General features: G+C 34.1%; 1 protein-coding gene across 1 annotated transcript in view; it reads right to left on the bottom strand.

Moving 5' to 3' along the window:
- Nucleotides 1-24229, bottom strand: part of glud1b (glutamate dehydrogenase 1b) — a 36254-nt gene that overhangs the window by 5474 nt on the left and 6551 nt on the right. The window contains 9 exon segments of the mRNA NM_199545.4: nucleotides 3281-3404; nucleotides 3487-3567; nucleotides 3660-3797; nucleotides 3887-4024; nucleotides 9794-9973; nucleotides 14882-14976; nucleotides 16487-16550; nucleotides 19428-19483; nucleotides 19606-19686. Of these exon segments, the coding sequence (NP_955839.2) occupies nucleotides 3281-3404; nucleotides 3487-3567; nucleotides 3660-3797; nucleotides 3887-4024; nucleotides 9794-9973; nucleotides 14882-14976; nucleotides 16487-16550; nucleotides 19428-19483; nucleotides 19606-19686 (957 nt within the window).

The following is a 24229-nucleotide window of genomic DNA, read 5'->3' as shown; positions in this document are numbered from 1 at the left end:
ATTAATATGCAGTTGCTAAGGAAGAAATGGTCATTGAAGATTACCAATACAGTAGATTTGCTCTGGTTATTTGTTTACCTGAAACAAATAAACATTGTAAATTTCGATTTCAAGCAGACTTTTAAATGCATCGTCACATGACCATCCTTCCTGATTACAGATCTAGAAGATATGTACATTTAATAGGTCAAAACAACTGAATAAAGTAAAAAGACCAAGTATAAAATACAATTTAACCAACATAATATCAGAGGCAGATTAAATTTTTGTGTTTCTGGCAGGTCTTAGGTCTATAATTTGGACTAAATAGGTTAGAATTGGAAAAAGTCAAATATGGAAATCCTAGCCAGAAATCAGGATGCATCCAGTAAAAAAAGGCACATATGGTCATGCCACACATATTGGTAGCATCACCCATTAATGCTAACCATTAACTCATGGTTTGCTGGTGTGCCCATCTTCAAAGGAGCTTCATGACTCTGGTTTCCATCCACTCTAATAACTGCAAATGACATTAATGCCTCGTGACTCATTTCTGGCTCTGACATCTGGACATCAATTAAATTTGTGTAACCAAAGAGAGAAAGGGAAGCCAGGCCAATGTGATTCAGTGAATACAATTCAAAAACAATGCAGGTTCAAAGTGTGCTATAGTAAACTGTGACACACCCAGATGCTCTATATGGCTCCTGTCTGCACGCCAAGAAAAACACTAAAAAAATAGGCAGTGAAGAAAGGGAATCAAGAAAAACGAGAACATAAAGGGTGTTACAGAGAACACTGAGGACATCAAGAGTCAAGCTTGCAGACAATAGAATTAAATAACGTCTAAGTGATGATGCACATTCAATAACAACATGATTTTATGTTACTTTTTTAACTCTTTGCTCCTGTTTGCATCTGGTATTATCATGTTTTCTGGGATCCAATAACAAGTGGTCATCAGTGGAGATTCCACCAGGTATTAACATCAAATGAGTCATATAAAACCACTTTTTTTCCTGTTCATCAAGCTCTACAGTACATCAGCTTTGCATGATCGCTACTGAACAAATAGAGGAAGGGGAGCTAGCAGCAAAGCAAACAAATTAAAAGATTTAAGTCTGTTTATCCTGAGTTTTTTTGAGTCTTGCATAAAATCTCCACTCTAATTTACAAGTGTTTAAATGCTTGTTTATTGAGATAAAAAAAGCCTACTCAACATAGTTTAATACAATCACTATGATATAGTTTCATTGAACTGATTTGATCAAAATGTTGTTATTACACGAGGCAAAGTGTACTCAACGTATTGTGAAAATCTCAATAAAATCACATTAGTAGGCTGCATGTAAAAATAGCCTGTGTGATGTCAGCAAATGGAGAGTAGCTGGTATTTTGTGGCACTCTAAAAGCATTTGACTGTTTGAGTGTTTACATTATGAAAGCAATACAATTAAATGCATGTTCAACTACCTCTATAAAAGGTCAAAAGGGACAGAATCAAAACAATTTGGCCACATTTAAACTGCAAATCTCAAGAAGTTATCGCTGCAGCCCGGAAACCTCCAAGTGGGAGGGATTACACCGCAAGTAATCAGTGTAAAGGGTTTAGGGTTGGTTTAGGCATAGTAGACATTAATAAAACACAACAGTTTACTGTGAGGTTGGTTTTAAAGTTGGGGTAGGTGTAGACATTCATCAAATACAATAGGCTGGACAAGACATTAAATAAATGAAAACTCCAGGAGGTTTGTGCAGCCCACTTGGAGTTCAATTCTCACCCACTTGGAGTTGGCTCCAACCTCTGTTTATACCCTTTTCTCACACTTTGATGGTCAAATGAAATTGTGACCATCCATTTTTTTTTAAATACCCACTTACAGTGCTCAGCATAAATGAGTACACCCCATTTTAAAAATGAATATTTGTATCCATTTCTCAGTGAATATAGCCAATGTATTTTAGTGCATTTAAACAAAACAGATTTATTAAACAGATATATTTATTAAAATCACATTTTAGTCACATAACATATTTAAAATTTGAAATATAAAAGTTAAATTCAAGCAAAATACTGCAAAACAAAATACAAACTACAAAATTTCAACTAATTTTTTCTACATTTTTGCTTTCTTAATTTTTGCTCTTTTTTAAAATTGTATTAAAAATTTTTCTATAACATAAATTTGGGCGTACTAGCTTTTGGACTGTTATCGTAAGTTATTTTGTTAAATAAGCTCTAGATTCAGTACCAACTAATCTAATGTAAATGCACAAATATAATATTGTAACTTCCTATTAAGAATATGAATTTAAAAGACAGATTTGTGAGGGGTTTACTTATATATGCGGAGCACTGTACATCATGGCTTAAAAATGACTTGTATACGATATCTTCATTTACAAATTACACGGCAAAGATGCAGTCATCCAAATTAAACATGAAACTGAGCATTTTTTGACAGCTGTAATAATAAAGTAGTGTGCATGTTTTAAGCAGATTTTTGGCTTTTTTCCCAATGTACTTAGCAGCTTTAAGCACAGAGTTATTTCTTTCTCTCTTTCTACACTGCTGCCAAGCATGTTTTGACTAGTTTATAGTGTAATAGTTCACAATGGAAAAGTAAGCAATAAGCATTTCAATATGATGTCCATGTGGTGTGATTTATGCACAATTGGATCAAAAAAATTTCTTCACATGATATATGCAAGTTTAACATTGTTTACATGGCAGATTTATATGTCCATTGCTCTCTCTTTCTCACATTGTGCTGCTTAAAATGAATTAACTTGTGCTACATGACAAAATAAAATAAGATTAAAGTTTTGCAGGCCTGTTGAGAAGTTAACATCAGAGTTAGGTTTAAGTTGATTTACTACCATCGCAGTTTTACTTTGGCCATAGATTACGGACCAGTTTATTCTTATATAATATATAATATAACCATGCTACTGGATTGACAAAAACAAAGTTTTTTTTTGGAAGATTCTTCTTTTTAGAAGATTTTTAACCTATATTTTATAGGACCGTAAAATGACAGGTAATTCAATTTGAGAGAGGGTTAGGGACTGGATCGGGAAAGGTCCAGGAGCCAGGATTCAAACTGAGGACACCAGAAGTGCTGTTGCTCTATATATCGGAGCACTAATCACTGGGTTATCGACAATGATGAAAACGCATTTTAATACCAAACTTAGAAAGGGTCTTGTATTTAGTATCATCCACTTGTAATCATATTGGCAAAAGGTGCAAGGGGGGGTTTTGACACAAGGTAGTTGGAGGAAGTGTAAAACATACTCAGCAGGTGGTAGTTGGAGTCCCTCTCATACTTGAAGGTCAGGCGACCATAGCTGACATGGTTCAGGTTCTTCAGCCACTCAAAGTAAGAGACTGTGACACCTCCAGCATTCAGGTACATGTCCTACACATTAAAATGTACATTAATACTCCAATTAGTTTCTTCCTGAAGCCCAAACAAGAGAGTACCACTTAAATGGACTTACTGGAATGACCATGACGTTCCTCTCAATGAAGATTTTGTCAGCATCGGGTGTTGTGGGACCATTAGCACCTTCAGCAATAATCTACATCAATTTAAAAAGTAAGAAACTGTAAAAATCGATAAGTGGAATTTAAGCATAACAAGCTCATTCGGATGTTGGCACTGCTGTCAGACCTTAGCTTTGATATTGTGTGCATTTTTCCTTGTCAACTGTTTCTCTCCAGCTGCAGGGATGAGAATATCACACTGAGCTTCCAGAATGTTTCCTTCATATGGCTGAGAGTTGGGGAAGCCCACAATGGTGCCATTTTGCTAAAAAGAAAGCATAAATAAAGGTGTTTAAAAAAGCACGTACAGAGGGACATTTCAGAAAAGTGATTGTACATGGAGCTTTAACTGACCAGTTTGTAGTCTTCCAGCTCTTTGGGGTCCATGCCGTTGGGGTTCCAGATGCTGCCATCGATTTCAGCAATTCCTACACACTTGGCTCCATAACGGTGAAGATAACGCATGGAATGCAGACCCACATTACCAAAGCCCTGAAGCACAGGTGAAAGGACATGTGAGGTTGTTACAAAAAAATCTTACGAATGGCTTTTTTATGAGGAGGTGGCGCCACCGTGTGGTTTGATTAGGCATTGGCTCCTAATCAGTGGTCACAGGGAAATTCTCCTAAAAATCTAAATTTACCAAATATTTATTCACCTCTAAGTGGTTTCAAACTTTTTTAGTTTTATTACTATATTTTAAATGTAATTTAGAAAATTGTTAGAAACTCGTAACTATTGACTTATAACTATACTCCATAATAGGAAAAACAAACATTATAGAAGTCAGTGGTTACAGGTTTTCGGATGTTTTTTGTTTTCTGTTCGACAGAAGTAAGATACTCAAACAGGTTTGTGACAAGTAAAAGATAAACAAATGATGATAGAGTTTTCAGTTTGAGTGAACTACCCCTTTAAGCAGGGGACAACAGAAAACTATTCCAAAATATTTGAATTAAATCAATACAATACTTATAGCACTTAAAGACACATATATACAGTGTTTAAAAATATATTAGACCACAGTTGCTAAACTACCAGTATTCATTTAATTCATTCCTTACTCATTTATCAGAGGTTGCCACAGAGGAATGAACTGCCAACTTATCCAGCATATGTTTTATGCAGCGGATGCCTTTCCAGCTGCAACCCATCAGTAGGAAACACCCATATACTTTCATTCACACACACAGAGTACGGACAATTTAGCTTACCCAATTCACCTATACCACATGTCTTTGGATTTGTGGGGAAAACTGGAGCACCCGGAGGAAACCCCGCAAACATGGGGAGAACATGCAAACTCCACACAGAAACGACGACCTTTATTGTAATTATTAATTTCTATGTTTGTTAGCTTGTATGTATGTTTCTGTAATGGTTAATACACCAGTATATGAAAAATCACAGTATTATTTGTAATGCAATACTGTAATATTACAGATGTGACTCTTTACAAGAAAGGCAAAAAAGTTCATCCTTTAGTTTTTTTTTTTTTTGTATTTATTTTTTTGTGTGTGTGTTTTTGTATTTATTTATTATTTTCTAACATCCTTTAGTGTTTATTTACTTAGATGTCATGTATTTGAAGCCTTAAAAGAAATTATGACAAAAATTTGTTTTTTAATTGTATTTCCATATTTTTTTTTTCTCCTGTGATCTTCACTGAAATTAAGGAAAGCCTTTTATTACTCTTACTTTTTATTTAGATACTATATTTTCTTGAAGTTTTTATAGAAATGACTGAAGGTTTTTTTCCATGATCAGTTTCTTGCAATCATCTTGTGATTTTACACAAGTTTTCTCATGATCATAACTTCATTTTCTTATTATCTTGACATAACAGTTGTCTCGTGATCACCACCTAAAAAAGGCTGTTCTCTTAGACTCAATGATTCTTTGAATGAATGAAAAAATGTTCACTACTCTAACATCCAACATGCACTGCATTAAATGGCACTTATTTTACCCCTTTTTCAAGATTTAAGACAAGTCTTTTGTGTCTCCTGAACGTGTCTGTAAATTTTCAGCACAAAAGACCCATCAGATTATTTATTTTTACCTTTCAGAAAATTAGAATTTTCTGCTCTGAACACAATGCAGCTGTTTTTGTTGCATGTGCCTTTAATGCTAGTTCTCCCGCCCACCGTTCCCACGTGCCTGTTAGAGTGTGCCTCATTCTCCACCTCAGCTGCATCAGATAAACAGCATAGTGACAGACATGAAGGAAGTAGATCTCACATAATGATTGTGAGAAATACTACAGTAAGAACTTTTCCACTGATTATTATTTGATGTATTTGTTGTGAAGTTGCAACGATGAGTCACGTACACACACACAGCAGACTTACACACAGAGCGCGCATTTAACTACAAAATATGACAGGATACGCATTAATATCCACTGCTGTATAGATATCCGTTATGTTACTGTACAAAATGAATCAGATTTAACGTCTACAAACCGGGATTGAAGCATCTTCTTTTAAAGTTGTACTGACATGCGGCTGGGGTGATAAAGACGGTAAAATTGCTGCAATTCATTATAAACATGGGTTGATTTAAAATACTTTAAATTCAAGACCTATTATAACATATAAAATATAGTATTTGATAATTTTCTTTATAATCCGAGTTATGAATTACAGTAACGCAGTACTACTTGGTATCTTGATACTTTAGCTGGTATAGAATCATAATAAGAATTAATGGTATTGCGACAGCCCTAATGTACAGTAAAGTCTAGATCCACAGGTCTAGGGGAAAGAAAGACTAGGAAAAAAGGCAGCAAAGTTGCTAAACAACACATGAAAAACAACAACATAAATCTCAAGTTGTGACAACTAATAAATGACTCAAGTAGGCAACACAAGAAACCAGCAAAGGAAAAAATGCTTTTCTACAGCTACGGCAGTTTTGTTAGAACTACAGTTGTGAATAGCTTACTATATTAAGAGCAACTTAATTTAGTGCAAGACAATCTAATATGCTTGAAAACCACTGCTCTAGATTTCCGTCATTTTTTTTTTTTTCTCCATCAAATAGTATTTGTGGCAAGTCGTCATGTGCATGTCTAAAAGGAGAAATGCATACAACTGCTCACATTCAAAAGCACAAACGGGAAGCACTCAGACAAACACAGGATTATATAACCCACTCCTCTCCTGAGGCTTCGTTTCATACTAATGACTAGACCATCTCTTTTCTTCTACACTCTAAATCCAAAACACGTGACAGCATCTCCTCTTGTCTTTACGCTACACATGACAATAAACCTTTAAAAAGAAAAAAAGTAATTTCATGTGACAGTAATCCTCATGAATCCTCTGAGCCTAGGATGCGCTGATTGATTTGAGTTTCGACTACATTGGGTTGCGATGATTGTCCATCTTAATCACAGAGACTGCGAGAAAGAAAAAAAAAAACACTTAATCTTAATCCTAGAAAATAAACATGCAGGTTCGTGGTGAAGTCAACAGATTTATCACAGCTGTAACGCAAAGCAGTGATTTGCTGGATTTGCAGTGGATTCTTTACAGCATGTGATCTGAAGGGAACTGAGATGTGCCAGATGCTGACATTAGATTAACTCTTCCCTTTTTGTGTCAGCAAAACTGAGCACATGTAGCTCTCACTGCAGTGTAAATTTAAACATTTAAGTACTGTGTAATAATAATTATTTACATGTACTTAAAAATGGTTAGGGTTGGCATAAGGGTTTGGTTAGGATAAGGTGTTATCTGTGTAATTATGGGTAATTTATTGTTGTTGTTATAGTAAGTACATGTAATGTGTAACAAGCACAACGTAAAATAAAACCTATTTTGTCACCCTTATGCTGATTCAAACTGGCATGGGTTTCTTGGGTGCAGCACAAGTGTTCTGTATTATATATTGACACGGATTTAGTCCATAAAAATATTTAGACCAGCGGCTGTCATGCTCCAAAAATGACAAAAGGAACTATTACAGCTTAAAAGTTCTTACAATAGCTTTGTACTGGAAGCTAACAGAGTGTGATATTTTGGCTGTACATTGTAATATATATAACTGTAGCCAAAATATCACAGTCTACTAGCTTAGATATAAAAGCATACAAAATCGCATCGAGTTTAATAACATCACACAAGAGTACAGTTTTGCCGTATATTACTGTGTCAGCATGATTAGATTTGTACTATTGCTTGTTGAAAAGCTGTGTTAAAACATTAAGTTGCCATTGAGCAAGTTACATTTTGGACACCGTTTTGTCTGTAATTTTTTCTCATTTCTTTGCTTCACGGATGAAAATAGTTCAAACAAAGCCAGCATATTTTAGCATCTCAGAGCAAAACTCTTGTTTCTGGACAAGTGTTTGTTTCTGAATAATTCTGTGATTAACCCTTATGTGCTACTGGAAATGTTTTCATCCAGTCTGGGGTAATTTGAGTCTTAATTTAGCCACAACATTTTCTGTGTTTTAGCTAGTGGAAGGATTTTTAGAGACAAATCTTATTTTGACACATATTTTGGGAAAATGCTTTGAATTTATAAAAGGAAAAAAACTCAACAATACTCTCCAAATTTACTACCTTTTTGTTATGTTCGGGGAAAAAAACATCCACTGTATGAAACTTGTAAAAATGCATCAGATAAATATTTTTTTCAAATGTTTCTGCATACATCTGTTAATCAACCTCAGTCCTGATCAAAAATACTAAATTGTTTAGAAAATTACAGGTTTTTAACTCTTTAATTGCCAAATTTATGAATGAGTTCACTGATTTGGTGAAACACGCACACAAAATGATGTATTTTCAAAATAAAAGAAACAGTGGACTGGATTTTTTAAATATTAATCACAGACTTGGACATGTGAAAGATTATTAACAGCATTGTCTTTGATGCATTGTAAGTTTTTGTGCTGCAAAAGATTTTATTTTTTCCTCCATAATTTATTGTTCTTTCACAGCATTTTAATTTAGTGAATTTTTTCATCCCTAACATAACGAAAGTGTAGTAAATTTGGTAACACTTTATAATAACAGTTCATTAGTTAATACATTTACTAACATTGATCAAGTATGAATAATCCTGTAAAGCATTTATTAAACATAGTTCAACATTAACTAATGCGTTATTAAAATCCAAAACTGTGTTTGGTAACATTAGTTAATGCACTATGAATTGACTTGAACTAACATTATTTAACTTAAATAACATTAATGTTAACAAAAATGAATTAATACCGTAATAAATGCATTACTGATTGTATGTTCATGTTAATAAATCCATAACCTAACATTAACTAATGGACCATTATTTTAAAGTGTTGGCATCAATGTGAACAGCGCACAAGGGTTAAAGACAGTGACTGTATTTAAAATTATGTACTTTCACACTAAACAGTATGCAAGAAACATTCTGTAAGAATAAATCTGAATTAATATTACTCATAAAACAGTAGAAAAATATTTCCTTTATGACCTACAGTACTTTAACTACTAAGTGTGCATACGACTGACTCTTTACTATCCCATGAGTCCATAGAAGAGGATTTGTCAATGGTATTGAAGTGGCATGACATGATGTGATGTGATGTCATGTGTGACAGTAACAACAAAAAGCACACTGCAAAAAAAATGCTTTTCTTACCTAGTTTTTGTCTTATTTCTAGTCTAAATACCTAAAAATTCTTAAATCGAGAACCACTTTCAAGACAAATAAAAAATATTGACTTGTTCTGAGAAATAAATGTAAAAAATTAACCATTTTTCTTTTTAAACAAACTAAATAATCTGCCGATGAGGTGAGCAAAATAATCTTATTTCATATTATGATTGTTTTAAGGGGAAAAAAGGGAGAAAACAAGACAATACTTTTGCTCGTCATGAAAATGATTCTGAATTTAAGATTTTTTTTAGATATCTGCACTAGAAAAAGAGCAAATAAAATTCAGATGACATTCATACTAAATATAACAATTAACTGTTAAACAAATCTAAATATAACGTTGAGCTACTACTTCCTGTTAATGTTCCACATCTCCAGCGAGATTTTAGTCAACATCAACAATATTTTAGTTCTTGTTTTTATCTGGTTGATGGTCACAACACACTTTCGCTGTATTAAAAAAAAAAGAGCAGCTTGAACTTTTTGCTAAACATCTCAAGCTGATATTAATGCCATTTTATTTTATTCAAACACTGTAGAAAAGCAGTTCATATGTTTAGATGGAACTGATAAAAGGCAGAATATTCAGACTGTTCTCTGCTTATGTACCTGAATAATAAAGGTTTTGTCAGCAAATCCAGGAGTCAGGCCAAGTTTGCTCATGTATGAGGCTTCGTTGATGAAGTTCTCAATGCCGTGGAAGACTCCACGACCTGTGGCTGAGATTCTGCCGTGGATGCCACCCTGGCTAATGGGTTTACCTGTCACACAGGCATGGGCATTGATATCCTACACCGATGGAAAAAGAAAAGACAATTAGTGCATTATTCTTTCAACCACAGTAATTCAAACATTTCAAAAACATGAGGCAATTATAGCCAACCAGACAAAAAGCTATGAATGAAAATGATAATCAGTTTCAATGGATCTACTTTGTAAACTAAAGCATGAAAAAAAGACAAAAAAAAATTACCAAACCTAAAATAAAGTTTACATGAAAACTGTAGATCCGAGAAACAAAACAAAAAAAAGCACTTCAATTTATTAATTAAAAATGTAACATAGTAGTACTTCAATGCTTTTTTATGTAAAGTAGCATTTCTTTTGTTAAAGGTAATATTGCAAAAAAATAAAACATAAATAAAAATTTGTAACCCGTGTAATTTCCTAGGAAACTAGAGCAAATTATTATTTAAAATATGAACATTTCTGAAAATGACGAAGCCTATTTTTCTACATATTGACTTACTCCTCAGCATGTACAGAGGGTTTCTGCAGATTTCACCTATCGCATTTAAACATTTTTACAACCTTAAAGATATTAATTTTCAGACTTATACAGGGCTAATTGCTAAAGATTTTTACTAATTGCCCGATTAGCCAATGGCAAAGATTTTTACTAGCCTTATCAAAAAAATAAATAAATAAATATATTATGAATCACAGCGGAATGAACTGCCCACTACTCGGCCATGTTTTATGCAAGGGGGGCCCTTCCAGCCGCAACGCAATACTGGGAACTCGGCAACGCAGAGGCGCAGTAGGTAGTGCTGTCACCTCACATCAAGAAGGTCGCTGGTTCGAGCCTCGGCTGGGTCAGTTGGCGTTTCTGTGTGAGTTTGCATGTTCTCCCTGCGTTTGCGTGGGTTTTCTCCGGGTGCTCTGGTTTCCCCCCATTTCCAAAGACATGCGGTACAGGTGAATTGAGTGGGTTGATTTTAAGACAATATTTTAGTGAATTTAAGACTTTGAAAGGCCTAAAATTGTGTTTTTGAAATTTAAGACATTTTAAGACTCTGTGGATACCCTGTAGGTGGTTGCCTGTTCCTCATATATAAACACCAGTACCACTCAGAAATGGTGGAATGAAGACGACGTGATAAACATGACATCCAGAGCCCATATAAACTGATGAGTGAATTGTTTACAGGCTTCTCATAGGACAGGTACTGTAGCCCCACTAATGCTGTTTATATCTCTGAATGAGAAAAGGGTGGCAAGTTAAAAGACCTTTGTTCACCAATGACGCACAGCAGCAAGTGAACCAAGACAGAGGTTGCTGTTGAGGACGGACAAGTTAACCTCTAAACAAGTCTACAGTCCCTATGCAATCAAATCCCATCATATGCATCATACTAAAAAAATCAAGGCTTAGATGAGATATTACTCATTTTATCAAGATGATCTAGATGTCAAAGCTCATTTAATGTTTCCCTAATTTGTCCTGTACACATGCATATCTGCTGAGACTGCAGTATTAGGGCAGTTCTGCAATTACTGTGCTTTATAGACTCTGTCACTGTTCTAGGAAGGAGCAGTAAATGATTGACACTATCGGTGGACCGAGTTTCCTTTTATATCTGATATAGAACTTTAAACAAGCCGTGTTTATTAGAGTGAAGCTGCATCAATATGCAGTAAATATAATGATTTTTAATCATTTGTGCCAAATTTTTGTACTTTTACATTTAGATTAACGGAAACGATCTAGGGCTGCACAACATCAAATACTGCTTTATTTTATTGTTCTGCAAGATGGTTCAAATAGCTCTATTTGACAACTTTATGGAGAAACTAACGATATTCAAGCACAGAAATTAAATAAGCACAATTAAAAAAATGCTTTTCTTAATTTGCCATCTCGTTTCTAGATCAAACATCTAAAAATTATTAGATCAAGTAAAAATAGTTTTCTTTTCATCTTCAGAAGAAAGAAGACAAAATGAATCTTCTTTTTGCACTGAAATTTAGATATTTGGATAAGAAACAATAAATTAAATAATCACAATGATGGCCCAAGGCAATTGTCTGGATCGAGCATGCAGTTATTAATATTAGGAGGAAAATAAATATATTTATGCTTCTTTGGAGTCAAGCACTTTATGCAACGCATTGCATATATTTTTACGTGACTACCTCGGATGTGCACATTGTGATATCAATGCTGAAACGATAGTTGTGCAGCCCTAAAACAAACCATTAAAGCTTTATTTGGAAAAAAACAAGCATTAGATAAAAAATCTTTTAAAAAACAAAAGTTACAAATACTACCTTGGCAATAAGTGAACCTAAATATGTTTGTTTACATACTAAAATATATTAAATTATATAAAAAATAAGATGCATATTTAGTTGTGATTAAACAACATGCTTTGGCAATTCATTTACACACCAATGACATACTGTAAAACTCAACCGTCAATTCAGTTTTTTAAATGAAATGAGTGTAGTTAACTCAAAATGTACCGAAAGTTATTCTACTAATTTCAAAAGAGTTTTGAACTCAGTGTTAAAGTTAATTAAATGCCTCATTACTTCAATTTAAATGGAGTAAGTTCACAGTGCTCAGATAGATTAGTTTAACTCAAATGGTTTGTTGCAATCAGTTTCCTCAAATGGTTTAAGTAGACCTAACTTATTGGGTTTAACAGTACTCAGTTGGTTTGAATTCTTCATTTATTGGGTTTTGCTGTGCTCGAATTGCTTCATTTATTCAAATAGATTAAGTTCACAGTACTCATTAGGATTAGTTTTTGAACTAAAAATGGTTTATTACAATCGGTTTCCTTAAATGTTTTGAGTTGCCTTAACTTTTTAGGTTTTAAAGTGCCGAATAAAAAGCAGAATAAAAAGACACAAGTGGCATCGCTAGCTGTTTCGCATGCACAATTTAGCATTTCAGTTTTATCACCAGATCCATGTAAACAAGAATCGTTTTGATAATATTATTAATTTATATTTAAAATATCACTATGAGATGTAATTTAAAGTCAATCTTGGTCTTATATTATTTTTGTAGCACAACTTGTAGCTGAAATCCATTCAGGATTAGCAAAGCTAGATTTAACGCAGTCATTACCCTCTTATATACAAGTATGAAAAATGCAACTCGCTGTTGCCATGGTGATAGTGCCAGTAGTGCATTAGTGGATGATGTAACCATTATAAGAGCCCTCTAGAAGAACTAACCCTGACTGTAAAAACACCACAGCAAATGCAGATACTGAAAGTGAAAATCTGGCTCAATTTGTTTTGTAATGCTTGAGGCATCTTCATACTCGACTGACCCAGCCGGATTCTCTCTCTCTGTTCTGTGCTAGTAGAAGCTGCCATCCATAATCACATCACAAAAAAAAACACTTTCAAATATGTACATACATAATAGGAAAGCAGGCCGGTTTATACTGCCACTGCAAATAAGCCCTGACTTATCTATTTATTAGGGTACAAAGTTAAACTTTGCACAGTCCGTCATATAGATAACATAATACTATAAAGGACAGACAAACAAAGGGTGTAAGGTTGCTGATAAGACTACAAAAGGAGAATGATAAAAGAGATACATGTCAATCTCCGTGAACTAGTTGCTGTTCAAATATGAGTTATAATGTTTCACTTTTGTTAAATGAGGCTAGTTATTGACTGAAAAGGTGATAGAATTAATGATTGCACAACATATTGGTGAATATTAATACTGCAATTAAGGTTTTAAAATAAAATGTCTATTAAAAAGTATTTGTTTGCATTTCATTTTAATAATCGGGCTCATCAAAATCTAGATCAAGAATTGGATTTATCTGCATATATTGGTTAAAGTGCAATCAGTTATCTGTATTTAGCAACAAAAAACCCCTAAAAACTCCATATCGTTTCATCTAAAACAGTGTAACCTTTATGAATCAATGTCATGGTTAATAATTTATATAGTTTTGAGAGAGAGAAAGAGAGAAAGAGAAAGAGAGAGAGAGAGAAAGAGAGTTTTGAGTTTTGCATCAGTTTCTCTGGCTATGTCATGGCAAAATAAAATAATATATACTGTATTCAGCCATTTGAATCTTTTTGTCTCAAGACTTCGGTTTTATTCACTTCCATTCATTTTTAGACATTAAAAACAGCTCGTTCTGATGCTTGATGCTGCAAACTGATATATTTATATTAAATAATTCTACTTTGTTTGTTTAGTCATGCAAACACTTGTTTGTAGAGCAAGTAGTTTGACCATTTTCTGCCGTCTATTATTCCTAGTAATTTCTCCCAAAGGCAACTGAATTGGACGTTCTAAAACAAAATCCCAAAAACGAGCACACTTCCGCATTGAAGAATAAGGTCAATAATAATGAAACATTTTATTAATATCACTTATATATAATTAACAGCAATTCAGGAGTTCACACTTAGCAGATGCTTGAAAAGGTATATGCTAGTTTGGCATGCTGTCCTACGAGAGAGCCCTGAACTTGGATTAAATCAGGAGAGAGGGGAGTCTGGGCTCAGGTAGGTCTTAAAAACTCCTTTGAATTATGTTTAAAAAAGGGAAGGAGTCGGGGTGGATAGGGGGATTCTTCAAAATGAAGATGGCTAACGTAAGGAAATCCAGATATTTATCTGCATTTGGATTTATCTGATTGGGATATCATGCGATAGCTACTGCGAGACCAGCCGTGGTCAATCATAAGTCTGTGCTCCTCTCCAAATTAGTTTAGAAATAATAAATAAAATTTAAGTAAAATTTAAGATTTACTTTTGATAAAAATTTTGCCATTTTTTGAAAAACTCACATTTAAAATATTTCACTTAAAGTCTGTCCAGAGAAAAACTATTGTCTGATAACATTAAAAAATCCAAAAGAACATGTTTAACAGTTTGTTTTCTATTGCAATACGGACACTTTAAATAGTTGTGAGAAGAGTTGCTTACTGTATGGGCAATAGTGTTGGCATAGGTGTCAGCAATCCAGGACATCTCCCTCTCACCAGTGCTCATGTCAGGGGCTGGTACATCAATGCCAGGTCCTGATGAAAAAAAAAACAGGGGGAGGGGGTTGCAGAAAAAGACTGTTTACAGCTTGTCAGATGTAATTGTGTTACAAATGTAGATGATGGCAGTGTGAGCAGTTTCTCATGATTCATAATGAGACCTTCTAAACTCTGTCCTGGACAGTCGATTTCCTGCATATTTTAGTTCCAACACCAATTAAACACACCTGAGTCACCTAATCCAGCTCTTTATACTGTAGACAAACTAGAAACTTCCAGAAAAGTGTGTTGAAGGAATTTGGAGCTAAACCAAGCAGGACACAGGCCCTCCAGCACCAAGTTGGGACACCCCAACTTTGACCCCACCCCAGCATTGACATTTAAGTGCATCGCAGTGAATGCTCATTTGTTGCTCTGCATCCTAAAAGTGCAAAGTAGTGAGTTTTTGTTCTTTTAAAGACGAGCTGGAGTTTCTGTGCCCATTCTGATGTTGTAAACACCAACTGCCCTTCCCCCCCTCACCAGTGCCAGCTGCTTTGGCCAGGGAAAACAGGAAGGCATCCAGATAAACAGCTATGCGAACAGCCTCACTCCCTGAATACATTTCCAAAAACAGCTCCAGAGGGGGCAGGGGAGCAGAGAGCGGGCTTATTTTTGACAGCATTAAAGTACTGAAGCACTTCCGGGTTAAGTGTGCAGGGAAGATAATAATTCATTGAAGATTTCCTGGTGTCCTTGGATTTGTTTCAATGCTGTAATATCAAAAATAAAGTTTGTATTATACCTCTTTTTTACAAGTGAGTGGTTTTTGCTTAGCTTAGCATATTCCATTAAATTAAATAAGATAATTAGCATGTGGCTCAAAAATTACCAAAGAGTTTGGATAATTTTCTTGAATAAAGCTTGACTCTTGACTTTATATTAAGACACTACAGAAGAGTCAAGCTTTAAACAGGAAAATTATCAAAACATTTTGTGAGAGAGATGCTAATGATCTAATCTAAATCAATGATTTAGCATTAGCTAAATCACTAAGCTAAGCTAAAAGTGCTCCTGCTAAACCTGGAGATTGGCTAAATGGATCCAAAATACAGTAAAACTTACCTGTTAATATCTAGGGAAGGCGTAAAATTAGCATATTTCCAACAAAAAAGGGGGGAGGGTTGCTACTGTTACTTTTGATAAATTCAGTGCAACCAAAATGACTAGAACTTCTTAAAAATCTATTAACCCTAAAAATCTTAACCCCAACTCAGGGGTGCAAAACTCAGTTCTGTAGGGCCAGTGTCATGCAAAGTTTAGTTCCAACCCAAATCAGACACACTTGGGCTTGATAATCAAGCTCCTACCAGGCTTTCTAGAAACAACTTGCTTCAACACACCTGCAAGTATGGAGCTAAAATCTGCAGGACACCGGCTCTCCAGGAGTTTGGAACCCCTGCCCTAACTGCATTCATGCGAGTGTGTTAAGTGTGGTGAGTGTCATGTCATTAAAAAAATTTATAAAAAAATAGTGCAAAAAGTATAAATAATGCAGTATACTCACCAATGAATCCCTTTTTGGCCAGTTCAATTGTGAACCTTCTTGTGATCTTCTCCAACTCATTATCCTGAAGAGCAAAAAAAGAGTCAAAATGAATTTAAAGCATAAATCAAAAGTGGTTTCCCACATTACAAAAGTCAAACACTATTTTTATAACATTTGACAGATTTAGGAGCAAAATAACTGAATTTTAATGTTATTTGTTTGCATTACAGCAGAGATGCCCAAACTAGGGTCTGCGGGCCAAAGTTGGCCCGTTGTCACTTTTAATTTGGCCTGCCATACCATCCCAGAATTTTGGGGTTAATGGTTTTAATACACATCCTCATTTCTAATTTAACATACGCTTTCATTTGTTAGCTTTATTTTTTAACTACAAAAAAATAATAAAAAAACAGAAAAAAACTTTAATTAAATGTTGTAAATGAAGGCAGGTGCAGCTTGTATTCAGCATTAAACACCATAATTTTATAATGGAATTGTTATGTTTTCATTATAATAGGTTGATTATAAAAAAATTTAAATGTATATAATGGATTAGTTAATATACCTGAAGTAATGTTTTCTATTTATTTTTAATTCATGGAAACTTTGCAATACAGCTTAGTATTTTTACCTTGGGGCCACAGCCCTCAATCAAGTTTGTTTTTTGGCTCATCATAAGAAAAAGTTTGGGCAGCCCTGCATTAAGGGGTACTTTTTAAAATATTTTCATTTGTCTGAAGTCACTTCTTACAAAAATGGTTTAAAAGAGAAAAAAAATCAATAATTAACAGACAAATAACTGGATATAAAGCAGCAATAAGCAGCAAAAACAAGCTCAGTTCAAGAAAAAGAGAAAATGATTTTGTTCCATTTAGCATGAAGATTCAGAAAGGACCACAGAATCAACATGTACATTAATGAAACCAACAATACAAGCATAATTCTACTGCTGTAAAACTTTTTACCTTTTACCTACAGCACATAAATAGCTAACTGTATGCAGCAAACAAAACATAATTTGATTTTTAACACTATTGGTATTGTTATCTTTTTAAAACTTTTTAGTGGGTTAAAGTAAAATAAAACTGTTGAAATAAAAAATTCCACCATTTCTCTTTAATGCATTTCAGGAACCAAGTGCACCCAATGACAGGTCAAATCTGATCTCATTCAGATTCAGGTTGCTTTGATGGCATGACATTTTGTACAGTATTACCAAAGAATTTTAGATGTATAAAACATGTAATATATTGACATCATCAAATTAATAAAATATACAGCAAATGAGAAACAAATGACAGAAAAATTGAATAAAAAATGATTATAATTACAATAAAACGTGTAGATTATTTAAATGAGACAAATGAGTTGATTACTCATTTCTAATGGTGTACAAACTTTCTGCAGCCAATTTAGGTGTAATTTCGTCCTTTCCGAGTATTTAGTAAAGTTTTTCTGTATCGTTTAGATTAAATAATGAATTGCTCAATGTCTTGGTGCACATAAAATTGACGAAAACGAAAGCAAAACCAAATCCTAGACATTTTAATAGATTTAGACACCCTGGCTGGACGCAAAAAGGTTCGGGTCTATGTGGGTCTGCAGAGCACGTGAGACAGTCTGTGGGTGTGTTCTTCTGAGTGTCTCGTGCACACAGAACGAGCAGTATGAAACGAGTAAAAGAGAGAAGTTTTTTCACTACTTAATCGTTTGCAGATGTTTGTTTTCATTGGGTGGATACAAAAAAGTGGAACAGAATGTTAAAAAAGTAATTAAAAAAAAAAAAAAAAAAAAAACAAAGGGTCACTTGGGGTGCTTTCACACCTAGACTTTTGTTTCGGAACCCGTCTCATTTGCCCAGTTAGCGCGGTTCGTTTGCATATGTGAAACCACCAATCGAGCTCTGATCCTCACCAAAACAATCGCTCCGAGATCGCTTGAATGAAGTGGTCTTGGCTTGATTGTAAGCGATACGATCTCAGTCCGGTTATATCACAGTGTTTTATGGACATTTTACAGGCATACAGCTATGAAGAGAATTATTAGTAGGGCGGGAGGTCATTCAACAGACATCCCAAGTCTCCCGGAAGTTTCGGGGGTCTCCCGCAAATGCACAGAGAATCCCGGATGCCCGCATACGAGTGATAATCTCCTAAATACGTCGTGCACCCTTCTTACCCCTTCCCACCGCATACTTCCTTGCTCTTCAGACACGTCGCGCGCACCCTGTCAAACACCACTAAACCACCACAACTCCTGACAGCTGAGCGGGACTCTGCTAAATATACTGTAAATCTCTGAACAATGTGAGGAGAGTTTACTCAAATGTGACTTGTTTTAGCTCTTTAGGTCCGTTTAGAAACTATGCAGTCTGAAAGCGAACCACACACCAAGAGCAAAGGGCAACAATGTAACAATTTTAATCCCTGTTTCGGACCAACTGAATCGATTCACAGGTGTGAAAGCACCCTAAATATACCTGGGCGGCCGTTATTATACTTGGGTGGCTTGTCCAAGTAAAGTCTATGTGTAGTAAAGTCTATAGTACAAGCACTGACTTGTACTAAGTATTCAATATGTAAATTACAATCAATCCAAACTGTTTGTTAAAAATCATGCATTGTACAAAAACATACAAACAACAAAACTTATAAAAAGTCTTAAAAGATTATCTAATTTAATTACTAAAAAATATTCTAACATTTTCAAACAAGACCATTTTAAACATTTCCCATGAACTATTTCCTGAAGAAAAACGTACCATTTAAAAATATACATTCATTAAAAACTGTTTAACACAAGTTACAAACAGATTAAGGGGTTTGTCCAATCGTCTGACTAACAACATCAAAGTGTTTCCACTTCATCAAGCCCACGAACAAAAAGCAAACAGCCCATGGACAGAGTTATTTTAGGAGTTTGTGTGCTCAAAGTCTATACATGTGTGTTGGACACTTACAGAGTAATTCCTGGGGTTGATTTTGACTCCAGCTTTAGCTCCACCAAATGGCACATCTAGAAAAAAAATAATGTGAAATCTATGAGTCTGTGGAGAATGAAGACCTTTCTGAACAATTCACCAATTTGTCAAATAAAGAATTTACCCCAGTTTGATGCTGGGAAAAGACAAATCTTACCTACAACAGCACACTTGTAAGTCATCAAGGAAGCCAAAGCTTTTACCTCATCCACAGACACATCCATGCTGTATCGGATACCTGAAAAAAAGAAAGGCAAAAGCACTCATGAAACCGGACTTAATCACAGCCATAACAGAGTCAATTGGGCTTTAAAGCTCCAGCAGATCTTTCCTGTACCAACCAATGAAGATCAAACCTCAAAAACACACACACAATTGGCTTAAACAAACAGACGCTCTGTGAAGCTACACAGGCTCTTGGCTGGTTTTGCAAACTGTGTCTTCATGCTGAATTGACTGAAGGAAAAACAGAATGGAATACAAAGACATCACCACATTCATTGTATGACTGGTCTTGACTGACAATCTAAACCGCAGCAGTACTAATGGAGAATAGCTATTTTTCAAACTATTTAGTTTAGTAATAATTCAATAAAAAGACCATTTTAGGCATTTGTTGTATGCTCTTTTGCACAATTTCATGTTGTAAGAACACAGGTCACCCTTTCCAGCTATGCAGATAAAATTCCAGTCCAACTTGTGTGCTGTGGTCATGCTCCATTAAAACAGGTGTTGCCGTTGCACTGCCTTCTAGAGATACTGGCGCCTTATGTTGGTTTCCTAAAGCTATAGCAACAGCATGGACATGACCTCAAGGGCACATAACTGTACATGCTATACACTACACCACACTTTGAGCAAACTATGGCACAGTTGAAGGCAAAATGATCAGCCCTCCTGACTTTTCCTTTTACATATATACTATTAGTATACTATAGTATACTATTCCAATTATTTCCCATTATATTCTTATATCTTTAAATATGGCTAGAATTAAGGAGTATTTTAATTTTTTAAATGAATTTTAAAGTCAAAATTATTAACCCCCTAAATAGGGCTGGGCCGATAAAACGGTATCGGTAATTATTGACCGAACACCATTGTCAAAAAAATTTGGTTCATTGGTTACTTTAAGTTTTATCAAAATGTGTCTGCTGAGTGTGTGCCTTGGAAGGAATGCCTTTAAAATTTTTCAAATCGAGGCACACGGCTTGCATGCGCAAACAGGGAGCGACGCGCACATGGTGAGCAAGCAGCATGCACGTGACGTGCTCGCATTTTACAAGTAACTTACACCTAGTTGAAAACATCTAAACTTCCCAGAACGCAGTGTGCGCACAGCAATTTAGGCAAGTACAACTAACTAATCCTCTAATAATGGTAGAATAATATCCTCAGAAATACACAGAGACACAAACACTGCAATGCTTTTTCATTTTCTCCAAAAATAAAACTTGTATCGGAGCTGCAGCAATGGTATGCATGTCATCCTCTGAAAAAAACGGTTGATGGACGCTTAGTTACGAGAGATGCCATTGGAGCGCAAGTGCAAAACGCATTGAAATGGTGAAGGAATCCACATTTTCTTTTCACTTGCTTTTAGATGCAACATTTGACCAGACTCTGGTCTTGCATCATCACCACCTCAGGTCAGAATAAAAACACGCGTAGAGAGGAGGTTCTAAATAAAAAAAAAGATGTAAGGATGTCGCCAGAGTGGATTTTTGGTTTCTGTTCTTGTGCATCCTAGCCACAATTTTTGTTTTGCATAGGGTAATGTAATCATTCAACTTCACAATTTGTAATGTTGCAGTATGTATTTAAATAATGATGGTTGGATCCTTTACTTGAACGCTAAGATTTACCATAATTTGTTTTGTTTACAGACTTTGAGGTTTACCGTATCATTATTATTGACACCTTACAGATGTTGATTCACCTTAAAGTTTGCTTTGATTGTTCAGCATTTACACTTTACCATTGCACACACTTTGTAACATTTTATTTACTCAAGTTTTGGAGTCTCTTTAACACTTGTGTTTATTTTATTTTAAAACATAAGAGATGAGTTAATCAATTATTAATGCCCTAGTAATGTTGGTAAATTAAAATAAAGTGGTTAAATAAATAAATTAAAAAAATGGTCACACTTTACAATAAGGTTCATTAGTTAATGTTAATTAATGCATTTACTAACATGAACAAACAATGAACAATACATTTACTACTGTATTTGTTCATGTTAGTTAACGTTAGTTAATGAAAATACAGTAGTTTATTGTTAGTTCATGTAAACTCATGGTGCATTAACTAATGTTAACAAGCATAGACTTGGATGTTAATAATGCATTAGTAAATGTTCAATTATGATTAATAAATGCTGTACAAGTGTTGTTCGTGATTAGTTCATGTTAGTAAATGGATTAACTAATGAACCTTATTGTAAAGTGTTAGCAAAAAAATCCTAATATTCCTAAATGGATTGTAAAAAAAATACAAATAAATAATAAATAATTAAATAATGATCAATACCAATTGATATAAAACAATATATCGTGATGTTTTTGCTGTATTGTCCAGCCTTTCCTCTAAAGATTTGTTTATTTTTTAATTTTTTTCAATTTGGCTACAGAACAAACAAAAATTAAAACTTGACTTGCCTAGTTAGCTTTAGCCCTTAAAATGTGCTTTATGCTGATTACTAGTATCTTTTCCAAATAATAAGTAAAATGTTATTTATTGACCTCATGAGAAAGGCTAAATAAATTAGTTACTTAATTAGTTTATAAAATTGTTATGTTTAAAAATGTGCTAAAAACAGCACTTGGGAAACAGCACTTAAGAAATATTGGTTAAAAATTGCAAATTAGCATTGTGGTTGAAAATGTCATTTTATTTATTATTAAAACATTGATTTCTATAAATCTAACTAGATACAGAACAAGATAAAACCTGATGTCTGAATAGCCTTTGTCACACTCACCAGCAACCGGTGTACCTGTACGACTGTCAAACCTATTCTTTGCAAAGAATAAAATCTTTTTGGAATTAAATCTTGTAAGACTGTCTCTTGATCAGTAAGAGTCTCTTTTTTATTTAATTGTCACAACATGTAGACTAGCAAACAGGACCCGATTCATTCATTGTTGTAAAAATTGACCTTCAGTGGATCCATAACCAAAGGGACACTTTAACTGTGCACTCAAATTTACTGTTGCAAATGTTTAAAATTTTGAAGACTTGCCAAGTTATTTAGAGATGGGCAATGGGGTAAAACAAAATCACGATCACTGGCAGCACATTTACAAGACTTGTAAATCTGATGGAAAATGTAGCTTTTGATTGAGAGATCAAATTTATAAAGCTATACTCAAGCTTTTGCTAAAACTCTTTGCTGTCAAGCCCCTTCTAAACAATGGTAAAAAAAAACTCCTGTCATTTTGAATAATGCACATTACAAAATCCATCATAAAAAAATAAATAAATAAAAACACGCTTCCACTGCACAACTTAATTCCTATTAGATAAGAATTAATAATTACAATTAAATTTGACTTCAAGCTTAACAAAATAAATTTGACTATTATAATACAATTTTAGTATAATTTTTTACAGGCCATGTAAACACTGAAAATTTTCAGGAGTGACAAAATACTTAGTTTTTTTTTTTTTTTTTGTATATTTAATATCAATTTTGTCCAAAGTAACAAAACAGCAACAAAATACTCATTACGGTCGGCAAATGTAACAACAGCTTAAACACTTTATCATCAACTACAGATTGGCTTGTTGACTAGTTCTTTACACACTGCACAGAATTTTTGTAAATTGTAGGTTGTGACGACCTGTGTTTTTAGGGTTTATTTATGTGTTAAATATGTTTGTAAACTGGAAAGGCCATTTTTCCAAATTGTGCAAATAGTACATTACAAAATATTGAAAAAGAAAGTGCATAATGTTCCAACCTGGTGAGGTAAAGGGTATGTGAATGTCAAATGTTGGCAGTCACTGTTTGACTGTAGTTTTGAGTATGTGTGTATTGAGCCAGAGGCTGCAATGATTCAGTCACCTTCTTCAGCATGCAGGCAGCATAATGAATCTTGACTGACTGTATGAACGAGTGTGACTGTCTCCAACAAACACTGCTACACAGCCTGGCAGATGCATCAATCTCATTAACAATGCAACAACACACATTTCCATCTTGTAGAAAATAAGGCTGGGAATAATGTATGATACTAGGGCTGGTCGATCAGAAATCTCACATTATTCAATACACATACTACCAGTCAAAATAAGCTTCTCTTGCTTCCCGAGGCTGCATTTATTTAATCAAATACAGTAAAAATGGTAAAATTATGAAATGTTATTGCACTATAAAATAACTGTTAAAAAGTAGTTTATAAATTTAATTAAATTATTTTTTCCAGTGATTTTATAGATGAATTTTCAGCTTCATTACTCCAGTCTTTAGAGTTATATGATACTTCAGAAATCAGTCCAATATTAATTATTATTATTATTATTATTATTATTATTATTATTATTATTATCATTAGAGGAAATGGTAATAATGACTGGAGTTATAGTTTCATTTGAAACTACATACAATAAGTAATAAATAAATATTTAATAAACAAATTAACAATTTAACATTTTTTCTTACTGTATGTTTAATAAATGCTGCCTTAAATACACAATATAAATTGCTCTCATACTGTTTAACTTCTGCTAAGTAGCTACTGCTACTGTTTTGAGAAAAAAAGGGATCCCCTAAATGT

The sequence above is a fragment of the Danio rerio genome, chromosome 12, assembly GCF_049306965.1.
Source record: "Danio rerio strain Tuebingen ecotype United States chromosome 12, GRCz12tu, whole genome shotgun sequence".
Classification (NCBI taxonomy): Eukaryota; Metazoa; Chordata; class Actinopteri; order Cypriniformes; family Danionidae; genus Danio; species Danio rerio.
The sequence above is the reverse complement of the archived record's forward strand: the minus strand, read 5'-3'. Positions and strand labels throughout refer to the sequence as shown.